Genomic DNA, 15,440 nt, shown 5'->3' on the forward strand with positions numbered 1-15,440 from the left:
AAAAGTATAGAATTAAATTTCACCAAGGCAGTGACAACCACTTACAATGCTGAAGCTGAAGGAAAAGGCACTGTTTAAGTAAGCCGCAGCAGGCTATAATGAGATGAAGTTTGGAGGCACGGTTATTGGGAAGGCAATGGAGTGTCTCTGAGTAACGTGGAGGCATTTTGTAACCGCAAAAACCATGAAGGATGTGGCTATAGGTACGCCTCCAGTAACTGGCAAGCATAGAAATCCAAGACTCAGATTAAAATCATTTTTCTCCTTGCAGGCTGTGAGCCCATTCCTGTCCGTTACCTCGAGTGGAGTGACATAGAATCTATCATAGCCATCGCTTTTTCTTGCCTGGGCATCCTTGTGACTCTCTTTGTCACCCTCATCTTTGTGCTGTACCGGGACACACCTGTGGTCAAATCCTCCAGCAGAGAGCTCTGCTATATCATTCTGGCTGGCATCTTCCTGGGCTACGTGTGCCCTTTCACCCTTATCGCCAAACCTACCACTACATCCTGCTACCTCCAGCGCCTCCTGGTCGGCCTCTCTTCCGCCATGTGCTATTCTGCATTAGTCACCAAAACCAATCGTATCGCACGCATCCTGGCCGGCAGCAAGAAGAAGATCTGTACCCGGAAGCCTAGGTTCATGAGCGCTTGGGCCCAGGTGATCATTGCCTCCATTCTGATTAGTGTCCAGCTGACACTAGTGGTGACCTTGATCATCATGGAGCCTCCCATGCCCATTTTGTCCTACCCGAGTATCAAGGAAGTCTACCTGATCTGCAATACCAGCAACCTGGGGGTAGTGGCCCCAGTGGGCTACAATGGACTCCTCATCATGAGCTGTACCTACTATGCCTTCAAGACCCGCAATGTGCCCGCCAACTTCAATGAGGCTAAATACATCGCCTTCACCATGTACACTACCTGCATCATCTGGCTGGCTTTTGTGCCCATTTACTTTGGGAGCAACTACAAGATCATCACTACCTGCTTCGCAGTGAGCCTCAGTGTGACGGTGGCCCTGGGGTGCATGTTCACTCCCAAGATGTACATCATTATTGCCAAGCCCGAGAGGAATGTCCGCAGTGCCTTCACCACCTCTGACGTAGTCCGCATGCACGTTGGTGATGGCAAGCTGCCCTGCCGCTCCAACACCTTCCTCAACATTTTCCGGAGAAAGAAGCCGGGGGCAGGAAATACCAAGTGAGTCGTCTGGTGTGGGTTTCTCAGTCTCTGTCTCTGTCTCTGTCTCTGTCTCTCTGTCTCTCTGTCTCTCTCTCTGTGTGTCTCTCTGTGTGTCTCTCTCTCTGTCCCTCACTCTGTCCCTCTCTCTGTCTCTCTCTTTGTCTTTCTCATCTCTCTCTTTGTGTCTCTGTCTCTCTCTGTGTATCTGTCTCTGTCTATCTCTCTGTCTCTCTCTGTGTCTCTCTGCGTGTCTCTCTGTCTGTCTCTGTCTCTGTCTCTCTCTCCCCTGCCTCATTCTCTCCCTTGTTTATTGTTTTCCTCCACTTCCTGAAAGTTTTTCAAATCTCACTGTTGGAATAGGAATATAAACATAAAAGTACTCTGCTTTTCATTGCTTTGAAACAGCAAGAATTGTGGAGCAATGCTGACCCAAGTACATACTTTTGTTTTCCTAGAGGCTCAAACTGCAGTTCTGCCAGAAATGTCTTTCCTGTTATGTAGGTTCCCAGTTTGTGGAGAATCAACACGGTCTCGTCCTGGGTCAGAGAGGCGAATACTGGTTCTCAGTGAAAGTTTAGGCTGAGGTTGAAGATAGCATCTGATTTATTTTTACTCTGAAATGACACTTTTAGCAATCTGGGGTAGGGGATAGGATGCTAAGCACCCTAGGGAGAGTGCCACTTCAAAATTGGTTTGCAGTGGAGCATCGAGCATGCCCTGTTATGATATCTCTGAAGCATCTGCTTTATCCTAGATCCCTTATTTATTAACTTTTACACATATTGTAATGAACATGTTCCACATGAATTGAGGTGTTTCTTCTTCGTTGTCATGATCAGAGTGGTTTTTTAGTCGAGTGAATAAGGAGCCATAAACTTGAACATCAAAATCCAAATGGTTTGCATTCTGGTAATTCTGGGTAATGAAGTTTCCATGTAAATATTTTCCTGATTCTGTTATTTATGAAAATACATTTCATGCAGTATATATGATTTTTTAAAAAATGACATGGGCAGGGCAGTGATGATTTACACCCTTAATCGCAACACTCAGGAGGCAGAGGCAGGTGAATTTCTATGAGTTTTAGGCCAACCTGGTCTACAGAGTGAGTTTCAGGACAGCCAGGGTGACAAACAGAAACCCTGTCTCAAAAAACAAACAAACAAAAAACAACCAAATAAACAAAAGAAAAGCTTTAAAAATGGCATAGATGTACCATTAACAGGATTAAGTTTGCTCTTTGAGATGGATCTGAGAAATGAATGTTAACAGTCACATCATGATATATGGCATTTAATAACTACTGCATGCACGAAAGTCAACTAGCAGGTAGAGGACTGAAGTCACTTTCCTCCAATGTAGCTAAGGAAATGAAGTTGCTACAAATTCATGTAACTTTTAAGTATAAATCCCTTTAGCCTGTTTTAAATTGGTATAAGAGTTCTTATCTTAACATATATCTAAACCTCTAATGCATTAAGTTCTGTATTTTTAAAGCCACATATGGACGTCTTACAGAAATCATAATCTGTGCCTGTGATGCAGAATTTGGGGGGAGGGGAATCTTTGAAACCCATAGTCATTAATTCAAACGAAAACATACCTAACATTTAGCAGCATTAGAACAGAGCCAACAATTCGTGCTTATTTCTCATGTCAGGTATTTTATAAGCTGTTGGTTATAAAAGGTGTCCAGTACTAATTTATACTTGTCATGATTTTTCTTTTAGCCAGTGTCCAATCAATAGTGACTGCCAGATAGTCCTTAGCATGACAACAAAACTACATGCCTGTTACATGAGCAAAAAAGAAGACTATTAGCCCCAACAGACTGCTGTGAAGTAGCATCATAGCTATTTCACTAAGAGGTGAGAGAAAGAAAAATATCAGGAAAGAAGATACCTTCGGAGCTAGGGAGGTGGCTCAGTAGGTAAGAGCACTTGTTGCGCAAGCACGATGGTCTGAGTTCAAAAACCTAGCCCTTGTGAAAAGCCACCAATGACTGAGCACCTGTAACCCCAGCACTGGAGGATGGAGCGAGGCATAAGTAAAGGAGGATTGATACCGCTTTCTAGCTGCCAGCCCAGCTCCAGCTTCAGTGAGAGATTCCAACAAGGGTATAAGATATGGAGTATCAGAGCAGGCCGCCAAACATCCTCTTCCCCTCTTCTGGTCCCCACATGCTCTCACGGGCACGAGTATTCTCTTATACACACCTGTGCACATGCCAAACACACATACTCATATTTCCATGTTCAAACAGACATACATATACATAGACACACATACACACACCAGGAGGGCACTTTAAACTGGAATATTCACAGGCAGTAAGTCAGAAGGATTTCACCTACCATCTGGCTCCATGTCTCAGCATTTATTTTACTGCTTAAGACAATTTTTTGATTTTTGGTCTTGTGTCATTTCTCAAAGTTATTATTCTGAGAATCTATGGGACTGAGATGTCCAGGAATGTGACTTCCTATGGATGAATGGGAATACTGTCCAAAAGAACTGTGAGTAATGAGTCTTGTGCTTGCTGCTAGGGTGCAAAAGGACTCTTTGACATTATGTGAGTGGTGTCTGGAACTTTCTGAGCAGCCAGAATCGCTGTACATTTGGACCAGACTCCCACACCCAAACTACTTTCCCTATAATTTGAGAAGACTCCGTTCCCAATCATAAATTTAGAAATTAATTTCATTTGGGATTTCTCATTCAAAGGAGAGTTTGATGTGATCTAAGCTGATTTGGTTGTCTTGGAAGAGGTACTTTCACCAGTAAACTAATTATTAGGTATAAATTATCAAGCATTACCACAGGGCTATGTTGATGAATTTAGTTCCAATTAATAATGATAACTCACAGCTTTCTTAGCACAATTTGTAGCTTCTTCAATATGTTTCATGCAAATGAGCTGACCCACAGTGGGTATCTGGGGCTACATTTCTGTGGAAAACAATAATTTGATTATTCATTTTCTCATTTATTCTCCTCCTGCTTCTGTTGTAACTTTCCACAACACTGTAATTTTAAACTATAACAATAACCTCAGTGTCTATGTTTTTGCCTTTTTTATTGCCATTTTTCCATTTTTCTTTGGTTTGTCTCCAAAGTTACAAAACCAAAAACAGTCTAATATATTCTGCAGCAACGAAAAACTGGCAGAGTTTTGCAACTAAAGCAAGGGGTTGAAAACTCTAGCTTATGTGTCACCCTGTGAGTTTATTGCCATTCTGAATGTGCAGTTCCTACATTTATGGTGTGCCGAGGGTGTTCAGCAGTTTGTTCAGACACCATAATGAACAGCTTCCACCTGGTCTGTAGTTGTTTTGGGGGTCACAAGTCTGGAGACACTCTATTAGCAGCCTGTTCCTGCAAATACACAAGAGAGATCACGGCACATGGTTGACTTTGCCAAGTTTATTTAAATACTTTTAATTTTAGCCATAGTAAAATGTCTGATAGAAATGACATTTTGAATGCTTGCTATGCATTTTCTGGAAGAAAACTTAGGAGAAGTTTAACGATACATCTTACATTTTGGGTTTAGTTATTTAGTCCCATGTCCTTTCTATTTTTGTTTTTGTTCCAAGTCTTTGAGGCATAAACTAATCTTAACAGGCCAACTAGAGCCTTTCATATCTCCATTTTCCTTAGCTGTGTCCTACAGATTTATTTAACCAGAAAGTATTTAATCTTAGCTAAAATAAAGATAACAAAAGTTTTCTCCTTTTTAGCAGTGTACTTCACCAAAAAGTCATTATTTAAACACAAATTAGGTATGACTTCCTCTTAAAGCAAAAATGATTTGACATTACTTAACTAAAGGAGTAAAACTACTAGGTAAATGACATACTTCAAAACAATTACGCTAATAATACTGTCAAACTAACATTTCCATTCATTTTCTAAATACACTGAAATTATCGAACTATCCTAGGTAGGGTTACTATTGCGATGAAATAGTGATCAAACCACCTAGGGAAGAAGGGGTTTATTGGGCTTACCCACTGCTGTTCATCAATGGAGGAAGACAGAGTAGGCATTTAAGCAGGACAGGAACCTGGAGGCCATAGGGAAGTGCTGCTTACAGGCTTGCTCCCCATGGCTTATTCAGCCTGCTTTCTTATAGAACCTAGGTCCATCAGCCCAGGGGTGGCCCCACCAATACTGGGATGGGCCCTCTCCCATCACTCACTAATTAAGAAAATGCCCTAAAGGTTTGCATAAGCCCAATTTATTTGAAGGCATTTTCTCAGTTGAGGTTCCCTCTTCTCTGATGACTATATTATGGTGTCAAGTTAATATAAAACTAGCTAGCACTTAGCACACTAACTGAAGATAAAATGAAGGTCAGTCTGGCAGTTTATGGAGCTGAAAAGTTACAATACACTCCTCTGGGCTTCTGCATTTATAATTGGGCATGAAACTGAACTATAACCACAAGTCAATACATGAGTAATATTAATGCACACTTTCTTGTCTGAGCTGATTATTATGCTGCTGCAATGTTTCCAAGCATCTGCATGTTTCTTGTTTGTTTTTTTCTAAATTTGAGAGCCAATTGAAGTATTGCATGGATGGTACTATGAGATTATCTCTCTTTTCACTCCTGTGATGCCTAGTTTTGACTGACAACTTGACACAACATATAAGCCCCCTGAGGAGAGTCTCAATGAGGGACAGCGCTATTTCATGGGCTAGGCCCTGGATGAGGAGTAAAGGCATGTATGTGCACATTACATTCTGTTCCAAATTAGGGATCTGAAGCTCCTGCTGCTGTGACCTCCATGCTATGATGAGATAGAACCTGGAACTGAGGGCTGACATCAGCCCATTCACCTCGAGACTGCTTTTGTCGGAGCATTTTATCATAGCATCAGAAACGAGAATTCAATAGCTTCCTACTAGGTTATTGTTTGCCTTCAGGTATAGGTCACTAAACCTTTGCTTTAGTCACTGTCCCCTGGGTCAGTGTTTGGTTTCTCTGTCCTACTTCGATGACGAAGAGAAACCTGACAGTGAGCAAAGAGACTTCAGCGTGAAGTGGTAGAAGATTCTCTGCCCTGATACGAACACAAACTCTGTTGTGGCTCATGAGAAAAGGTCTTGATATTCTGACATTACTTTTGAGGGGGTCCCTGCAAGCATCGGGCTGGCAGGAAAATGATCCAGGTGAGGTAAGGATGAAACTCAGTTCAGCCTAACTTAGTTGGCTGGTGCTGGAACAAACTTGTGGAGTCTTACTCCAGGTCATTTATTTTAGCCACATTTAAGCACAGCACAATTTTGGGGAAAAAAAGGTTTTCTGATGACAAGTAACTCAGTCTCGTGAGTATAACAAAGCTTAAGACATGTTTACATTGAAATTCTTTACAAAGTACATCTGGCTTCTTTCCTAAAGATGGGTACTGTTGACTCAGAAACAGTGTTCAAGATTTAGAGTCTAAGGTGAATTACTGAGGTAATCATAATGCCCGTGGGAGTCAGGATTGGCCTGGCCCTAAGATAACATAGAAGTTAGGCTGTTGTAAAGTATAAGTGACATCACTCACAATGATGGGTTTCATGGCCTAGAAGAAATGCTGAAGATTTAGCAGGGGAAAACCTGGAATAAAAAGACATAATACTCTGAAGGATAGGGGTGAAGTGTGGCCATACACCTAGCAAAAGATCACCAGGCTGTAAACTACATCCTTTCCTAGCATTTCAGGAGAAAGACAGGCAAACATTTTCCATTGAAGGGACAATCCTGTGTGTTCAACCTTCCAGGCTTTGCCAGTGCTTGTCTTTGTGCACAAGGACCTCTTACCCATTACAGATCTTCTCCTAAATCATATAATATATGGTTTTTAACATTATTGTAATTTTATTTTATAGTAAACAGGCAGTTTTATTGAAGCATTTACTACTTGATAAAAACATTTACTCAGCAGTTTATTATACTGATTGCATCATTTATATAATCAATTGTTTCAACTGTTAACTTAAACATTTAGGTATTTGATGTAATGGTAGACAATATTCAGAGTCAATATATAAGAGCAAGGCACTCCTAAAGTACAACAAAGGAGATATAAATATAAGTCAATATGGGTGTCGTGTGTCATAATAAGGGACCTGCATGATATTCTAAATGCCCAGGCATGAAAGATGATCTTCCTATGCTGTAATATCTAGGGAAAGTTGGAAAGACTTTTAAATGGCATTGTAACTTAGACTTCACTTTCATGAATTTCTTCAACAGAACAAATCACTCTGCAGTGAGATTACATCACATGTTGAAAATCACATAAGTGAAGAGCACACAGTGTTCATTTACTTCTGGGCCATAGCATGGAATCTGATGAAAATGATGAAGCACATGGAACGGTGTGAGGGTTAAGAGAGTGAATAAACATAGGGCTACAGGAAGAAGATAAACTACAACTTGTATTCAATTTTTCATGCAATGTTAGATACGGTGTCCATCAACTACAAAGTTCAGTAAAGGTTTCTGTAGGATGTCAGGATCAATTTTAAGCTTTATGGGACAAAGTTAACTCTAGATTAGTTAACGGAGTTTCAATATCAAGTTTTTTTTTATTTAAAGGTAAAAGCCTTTAATTATACCACTGGAATGAAACTTGAATCTAAGGTATTGCATTGTTTTCCTCTCTGAATTTCATTTGAACCAGAAAAACAGCCCAGGGAGATGAACTAAGGAAATAAAAGTAGTATGTGGCGGTCATGATTTGACCCTGGGTGATAAGAAGCACACAATTATGATGAAATGTATAGACTTCAGTGAGACAGAGAAACATTTATGAGTTGGACTTCAGAGTTACTGGTTGAAGATGCTGTAAAGGCACCCAAGGGGAGATGTTCATGGGCTACTTGGAAATTTAAGCTTAGTTGTTAAAATAAAGGTCTCAACAAGAGCTATAGATTTGAAACTCAATTGTCAAAACATTTAAGGCAGACACTAGAGGAGCTATGATATGAGGAAAGAGTAAAATGGAAGAGATAACATTCTGGAACATTAGAGTAAAATAGAAGAGATAACATTCTGGAACATTAGGAGAATGCTGCAATGGGAGTTCACCCAGAGCGGCCACTGGCTCAAGAGCAAGGAGCATGAGCTACCCCAGAAAGATGAGGATGAAAGCAATCTCCTTCCCACCAAGGGCAGCAAATTAGAGTTACCACAAATCCTTCTCTTATTTTTTTCTAGCAAAGGACATACTGAGTATACAAATGACACAGAGCTAGCTACTTTTAATATTCACTTTTCTATTACTTTGAGTTTTAAAATGAGGCAATAAGCAGATTATACTAAGACTTTAGACAGAGGACAATCCAATTTGAATACAGGCCACCTTTTATAATTCTTTCAAGTTTAAATGAACTTGTGTGATTGGGACATATTCACACCTTCCCCAACGTTAAGATTTTGGGCTCATTTGTCAAAAATACACATGGTCCAAAATTAATTTAGAAACATGCTCATGAGATTATTTGCAATGGTCCAAGATAGACACATTTATAATATCACTTTGATAGTAAGAAACAGGCTTGGAAAGGTCAAAGCCATTCTGATAAGAGAGAGAATGGAAAGGTCAAAGCCATTCTGATAAGAGAGAGAACTGGGACTGAAATGTTGCTTCCTGGATAAAGTCATTCATTTTCATCACTCATAAACTCCTATGTTTGCTACTTCAATAATGTATTTATTTGTCTTTGAATTTAATAAAATGAATAACCATAGAGCATTCCATAAAGGAATTTATTGATGTAACACTATGCAATGGAAGTAGACACACTGAACAACAAATAGTATAATGAGGCAATTTGTGTGGATGGATAACTACAGAGTCAGATCTTATCTTAGTTGGGGGCTTCCATAGGAAACAGTCCCATCGGTGAGGGGCTTAAACAGTGGGAATTTAGTTCTCATACTTCTGGAGGCTGAGAAATGCCGATATTGTTACATTCCAATGAGAGATGTTTTCTCGTAGTCTCACAGGACGGAGGGCAGAGAGAAAGGGAGGCAAGCTCTCTTCTGTACTTTTAAGAACACTGATTCCATTTGTGAGGCTCCACCCTGATAACCTAATTACCTGCTAACTATCTTTTAACATCACATTATGGTAGTACTTCATCATCCATATTTTGAGAAGACATAAACAGTCTGTAGCAAATGTTTGAGTAAAATTGCTATTTTCAAGCTACTAGTCTTGAGATTACTTAAAATCTAAGTACTTGTTATAAAATTGATCAATACCTGTACTTAGAGAGTTATTAGAATTAAATGAGTAAGGTGCAGTGTCTAGCAGAGTCACTATCATTCATTGTGTGCAGTAACATTAATATTATGAAAATATGGGTGAATGCATGGAAGCCCATATCCCAGCACGATTCTCCTTATTATACTTTCAAGGAAATATTTTTCAGGAAACAGTAAGTATGCATTATCACCACCAGCTTATTCTATGTATGCCATGTGGAATGGCAAGCCTGTAGATCTGCAGAAAGCGGGGGCACAAAATGATACTCAGTATGAGATGCGTATGGGGAAGGACGCCCTGTTTGGCACAACTTGGCAACTTGTCCGTGCTTGGCCCCAGCTATGGAAAGATGAGGTAATTTGCATTCCATCTGTTCACCTTAGCATCCAGTATAAAGTGTTACCTGCTCACAAGGGACACAAACCATGGGACTGTGTTTGTAAAGGTAGACTCTGAGCAAAAAAAATATTGACAGCTTGCAGACTGAGCACACAAGAAAAAAAAGCACCAACTGGATTAGAAGATTTGGCTCATGGAGACAGAGCCCACAGGCCCATTAATTATAACTCTGTGGATGCAGGTTATAGACACTGAGTTTAGTCAGCCTAGGCAAAGGAGAGAGAGGTATTCGTTATGAAGAATATGAAAAATTCATACTGGGTAGCTAAGGTTGTGATATTCTGAACCTGAACTCCTGTGTAGAAAGACTGGATGTCTATCTGTCTCTACTATATCTTCTGTGAATCTGTTCTCTGTTTCTTCAGGGTTCATGGTCAGCCTATGAGTAACCATCCCAAGGCTCTTGGATCTGCATGTTGTTACATGTCAAGCTACCCAAAGAGACTTATCCAGTTCCCTCTGTCTACACAGTTCTGTCTACCATTTAGAAAAACACTGGCAACATAGGGGAAGCGAGCCCTTGCAGCATGAGCACAGGATGTGTTTGTACGGTGTGAAGAGAAGAAAGAAGCACAAAAACCCACCTCTCACCATTGTTAATTTTATTATATGGGTTCCAGGCTAAAAAATTGCTTCAGAGTGAAGAGAGATGGGAAGATTTGTTTTATTTTTCTTTGCTTCATAGTAAATGCAGGCCACCAAGACACTGTCTATTGAAGTAAAATGCACCTACGTTGTAGACCAAAATTGAAATCAGTTTATTATTAACATTGACTAATAAAAAGAAAGCAAGGAGTTGAGGCTATAACTAAGTTGGTAAAGTAACTGCCTACCATGCATAAGGCCCTGGGTTCAATCTCCAGCACTATATAAACTATGTGCTGTGTTGCATTTCTGTAATTCCATCACTTGGAATGTTAGAGGCAAAGGGATCAGAAGTTCAAGTTCATGCTCGACTACATAGCAAACTTCAAGACTAACCTGGGCTATATAAGACCCTGTATCAAAATAAATAATAAAATAAAATATAAAATAATAAATACTTATTCAGGTTAACCCCAAACACATTTATACTTTCATTTCAAAGGTCCACAGGAAACCTTCAATGACTCAGGGCTATTGAATAACACTTTCTATGCAGATTTTCTTTGAGTTATATGAAGAATCAGCTACCAGCAAAACTAGATCATGTCTTGAGGGTGATGCGGCTGAAGCTATCGAGAAACAAACATTTAGAAGAAATCAGTAACAGAAAGAAACACCCTTTCCCTGAGTTTCATCTTAAAGATGGATGCTCGGCCACTTCACTTAGTGTGAAGTCCTTGACTTTACTACAATATAAGAGAAGAAAAGGAGGGTATCCAGAAGATCATAGAGCGGGACAAATGCCTAGTGTAAGCTACTCTATCAACTCAGTCTCTCAAGAGTCACTCCATTCCAATGAACAGTCATCCTCTAACTAAGGCAGTGCTTTCTATGACCTAATCATTTCCCTTGAGGCCACTCCTCTAAAACGTTCCATAATCTCTAAATGAGATCATGCATGACAAATCCTCCACCACACAGACTTCAAGAGAATAAATCACATCTGAATCGCAGAAACAGGACTGGGGGCAATTTCCTGCCATGAATATTAGTTTGTCTCTAATGTGCACAGCTAAGAGCTCTTCTATGATCCCAGGATGCAATCACGTTTTCCTAGGATGGCTAGAGTGGCTTCAAGTCTGTAGACATACACCCTTCAAATCTGGAAGAGAAGCAGTGGTGTCTCATTCAGTCAACAATGACTTTCAGGCACCTGATATGAGCGAGGCACTAGGACAAAGACCCAGTGGTGGGAAAGCCAGATTTGGACCTGCTCTTTGTAGGAAATGATATCTACCCAAAGACTACACATTGAAGGGTTAATGTCAAGAAGAAGTACAGGTGTCACAGAGCCCTGTGAGAGGTTTAACTAATCCACAGTTGTAAGAGTATTGCCAGGTAGTATTACTTAAGCTAGAATGTGCTTCTATTAATTTATTCTTTGACAAATTCTGACATGTATACAGTGCATTCTGGTCACACTCATCCCTCCCTTCACCTTGTCCAATCTACCCTCCATCCATATGAGTGCCTCCTCCTTCTGCCACCAAATTCCCCTTGGAGTTTCATGTCTTTTGGCTTTCATATATGTAGTCTGACCATACAGTAATCATGAACTAGAATTTTCAGTTTTAACCCTCATTTACTTTTAGTTCTGCATTTATGTTTGACAACATCATTACTTAACTCTTTACATGTATCTATTCTGTGTATGTGCATTCGTGTGTGTGTGTGCATTTGCTGTGTGCTACACCACATGCATGGAGATAAGAGAAGCTTGTATAATCTTTTGAACTAATTATCATCATTTCTGTAATTAATTTTTATGTTGAGTATATGGACATATTACATAGTTATGCAAAGCATATCAATCATCATTAAAATCTATGCATTTTACTATATGTATTAATATTTTACTTCAAAGGCCATTAAATAAATTAATAAAAAGAACTTAAAAGTCTAGATATTAAAACAAGCCCATGATAATATATAGTATACATTTTTTCTGTATCTTTCACTTGATGATTTATTTTATTGAGCATATCTTTTGAAGAATGAGAGTTCTTAATTTTGATGAAGCTAGAATGACAACTCTTTATGATTAATTATTTTTATGCCCACTATAAAGTATACTTGCCAGTCACCAGGTCTTCAGGATATTCCCTGTTTTATTTTTTATGAGCTTTGTGAATTTGACTCCTACAGTTAATGCTACATCTTGATGGATTTCTATGTGTGGTTTAAGGAATGTGTCTTCATTAAGTTTCTACAGTAAACCATATTGCTTTCTCATGATTCTGGAGACACATTTCAGTTGAGGGTGTTGCTTAGTGGGTTTTACTGAGGACTCTTTTCTTTCATGTGACAAAAAAAATAAGCGAGATAATTCCCTGGAGTCTGTTTATAGAGTCATTAACTTCATTCATGAAGGCTAATCCCAGCTCAAATTTCAAAGTAACGTTTCTACTGAGTGTAACATGTTCACATTGTTATGCCTGTACTCGCTTAGGACTTAATTTCTTTCCTTTAGGCATCATTTGATAAGTGGATGATGAATTGAATGTAGACTATAATTTTATAAAACTCTTTCAACCCCGCCTTTCTTTTCTTCACTCCATCCAGGATCTTTTATCCTCAAGTTTTGACTTCTCTAGGGACTTACATTCAAATGTAGCTATCAACAGCCTGATTAAAAGGCTTCTTATCACCCCGCCCCCCACCTCTGTTTTGTTCTTCTGCTTGGATTCTTTCTTTGTTGTTCTATATCAAGAATCATGAACTAAACTGAGGGTAAAAGTAGCTTGAAGCTTATCTGCTTTCCACTGAAGTTCTCTTCCTCTGACTTATTGATCCCTTGGATTCTGGTTGTCATGACACCGTCCCAATGTCTGCAAGTGGCTTTTGAAAAATACGTTATTTGGTTGCTTTCAGCAAAAGAGTTGATTTTCCCCCCAAGGTATTGTAATTTAGCTAAAAGTTGAAGTCTTTTTTGTACCACTTTAATCTTTTGCAACAGCCTATAATGCAGCTATGACTGTTTTGGAGGTTATGGTGTCTATACTCTTGACATTATGATAGTTGCATAATGTTTTTTATTTTGTTTTGCGGATTTGAGAGATGATGACACAAAAGTTAATTTTGTGATTATCATGCCTCTGTTTAAGAAAAAATAAGATGAAATAAACCTTTGTAGAAACAAAAATATAATACTTATGTTAGTGTTTTAGCTAAGAATTCCAGGATTCTCCCCCAAATTCTAGATTTCTTTAGAATTAGCTTTGTATGTTTGATTTTCAAACTCTAACAGTCCCCGAAGTCTTAACATTTCCAACATTGCTCAAAAGTCTACAGCCAGAATTTCTATTGAGATTAAAAACAACCGCTCAGCTATGAGCTCCTGGAAAATCAAAAAAGAAGTTACCTGCTTCCAATATACAATGTCACAGAGTAAATATTTCCATTCAAGAAGGAGGAATGGGACACAGAAGGGTGAGATCAGCAAATGCATTCTCAGCAGGGAAACCACTAAATCCTGTACCTCCTTGCCCAGCATCTGAGGAAAATGTCATGATATGTGCCAAAGGGTTTGACAGTCCCACCCTCACAGCCGTACCATTAATGGCCCACATGGTTTCTCTCTTTGGCTGCTCCCATTTAGTGTCTGCAGCTGTGCTCAGTGTACATCTCTGCTATGCCCAATATTTCAGGTCTCCACTTTAACTTAGGCTTTCCCTTCACAACTTCATCCAGAGCCTTTTTGTGGGGAGCCTGTAGAGAACTTGACCCTGCTCTACAGAGCCTCTACTTGCAAGGCTTTTTTGGGGCACTTGGTACATTCTCTATAACTTCAAGACCCTTTGCATTCTGCATATATAACCATGTGGACAAGGCCAGGTTCTGCTACCAGCTAAACAGTAAATGATCCTTCTTGAACCAGAGTTTTAGTTTCTTCTTAGTGTCTAGGTGGCTGAACCTGGGTGCCAATTTTGAGTAGAGCACACTCAGCACTCTCTTCAAAGGAAAGCCTAATGGGGTTGGAGTTTTACATACTGGAGCCTTTGCTAGGCAGGTTCTCACCAGCTCCTGAAATGCATCCGAGAGACGTTTCCTATAGCTCCAGTACAAAGAGGCTAGCTTCTTTTTAATGGCACTAATTTCCTTTACAAATGCCTTCTCTTTGAGTGAAACTTTACAAACTCCTTCCCTGAATATCAGTCAGTTATATACATGTTTCTGCTCTTTAATTTGCTCCAAACTTGGTTAAAAGTAGCTAGTGACTGCCAAGTTACAGCCTGTCTTGAAATTTCCTTTACAAAACTTTTTAGTCTACTATTTTAGAATTCAGTATCATACAGTTTTTCTTTATAGGTCAAACGTAGACAAACAGTTCAATATACTCAACATACTGCAGTATAGATAGTTTCTAGTGCAGTTCTCCATATTGAGTCCTTGTTTCCATCTGAAACCTCATGAGTACAAGCTGACTATTTACTGTCTGTGTGTCTATCTACTTTATAGTTTGAAATTCTATCAAGTTCCCCCGTAAAGCTGGGCTTACAGCTTTCCAGGGCTTCTCTAGCTCATACCTCTAAACTCTTTCAAATTTCTCCCACATACCATTCCCAAATGCCTAAAATGACATAAGTTTAGTCAAAGCAACGGCACTACTTCTCTGACATCAGCATTCCATGTTAGTCACCTTGTCATGACTACTATCAAAATGCCTGAGAGAAACCTCTTAAGAAAAAAAAACTTTTACTTTTGTTCTTAGCTTCAGTCCACAGGCTGAGGAAGCATTGTGCGATTATCAATCTCATTTGCACTTTTTGTCCAAGCTATAATTTGAAGAAAGAAAATAGCTCATAAGGGAAATTTCTTTCTAGAGGAAATTCAGGTGACAAATACTGAAAAGATGGTGGAATTATATCATCACTTTGCAATCTTGTAATAAAAATAGTTAGCTTTTCTTTGATCATGAATGACTATTAAAACCAGTGACACT

General features: G+C 39.3%; 1 protein-coding gene across 3 annotated transcripts in view; it reads left to right on the top strand.

Moving 5' to 3' along the window:
* Window positions 1–15,440, top strand: part of Grm1 (glutamate metabotropic receptor 1) — a 367,695-nt gene that overhangs the window by 333,983 nt on the left and 18,272 nt on the right. For all 3 annotated transcript variants that reach the window (XM_040758193.1, XM_040758192.1, XM_040758191.1), the window contains one exon: window positions 272–1,202. In XM_040758193.1, coding sequence (XP_040614127.1) covers window positions 272–1,202 — 931 coding nt within the window. The remainder of the gene's footprint in view (window positions 1–271; window positions 1,203–15,440) is intronic.

This window comes from Mesocricetus auratus, unplaced genomic scaffold (genome assembly GCF_017639785.1).
Source record: "Mesocricetus auratus isolate SY011 unplaced genomic scaffold, BCM_Maur_2.0 Super-Scaffold_100018, whole genome shotgun sequence".
NCBI classification, from domain to species: Eukaryota; Metazoa; Chordata; class Mammalia; order Rodentia; family Cricetidae; genus Mesocricetus; species Mesocricetus auratus.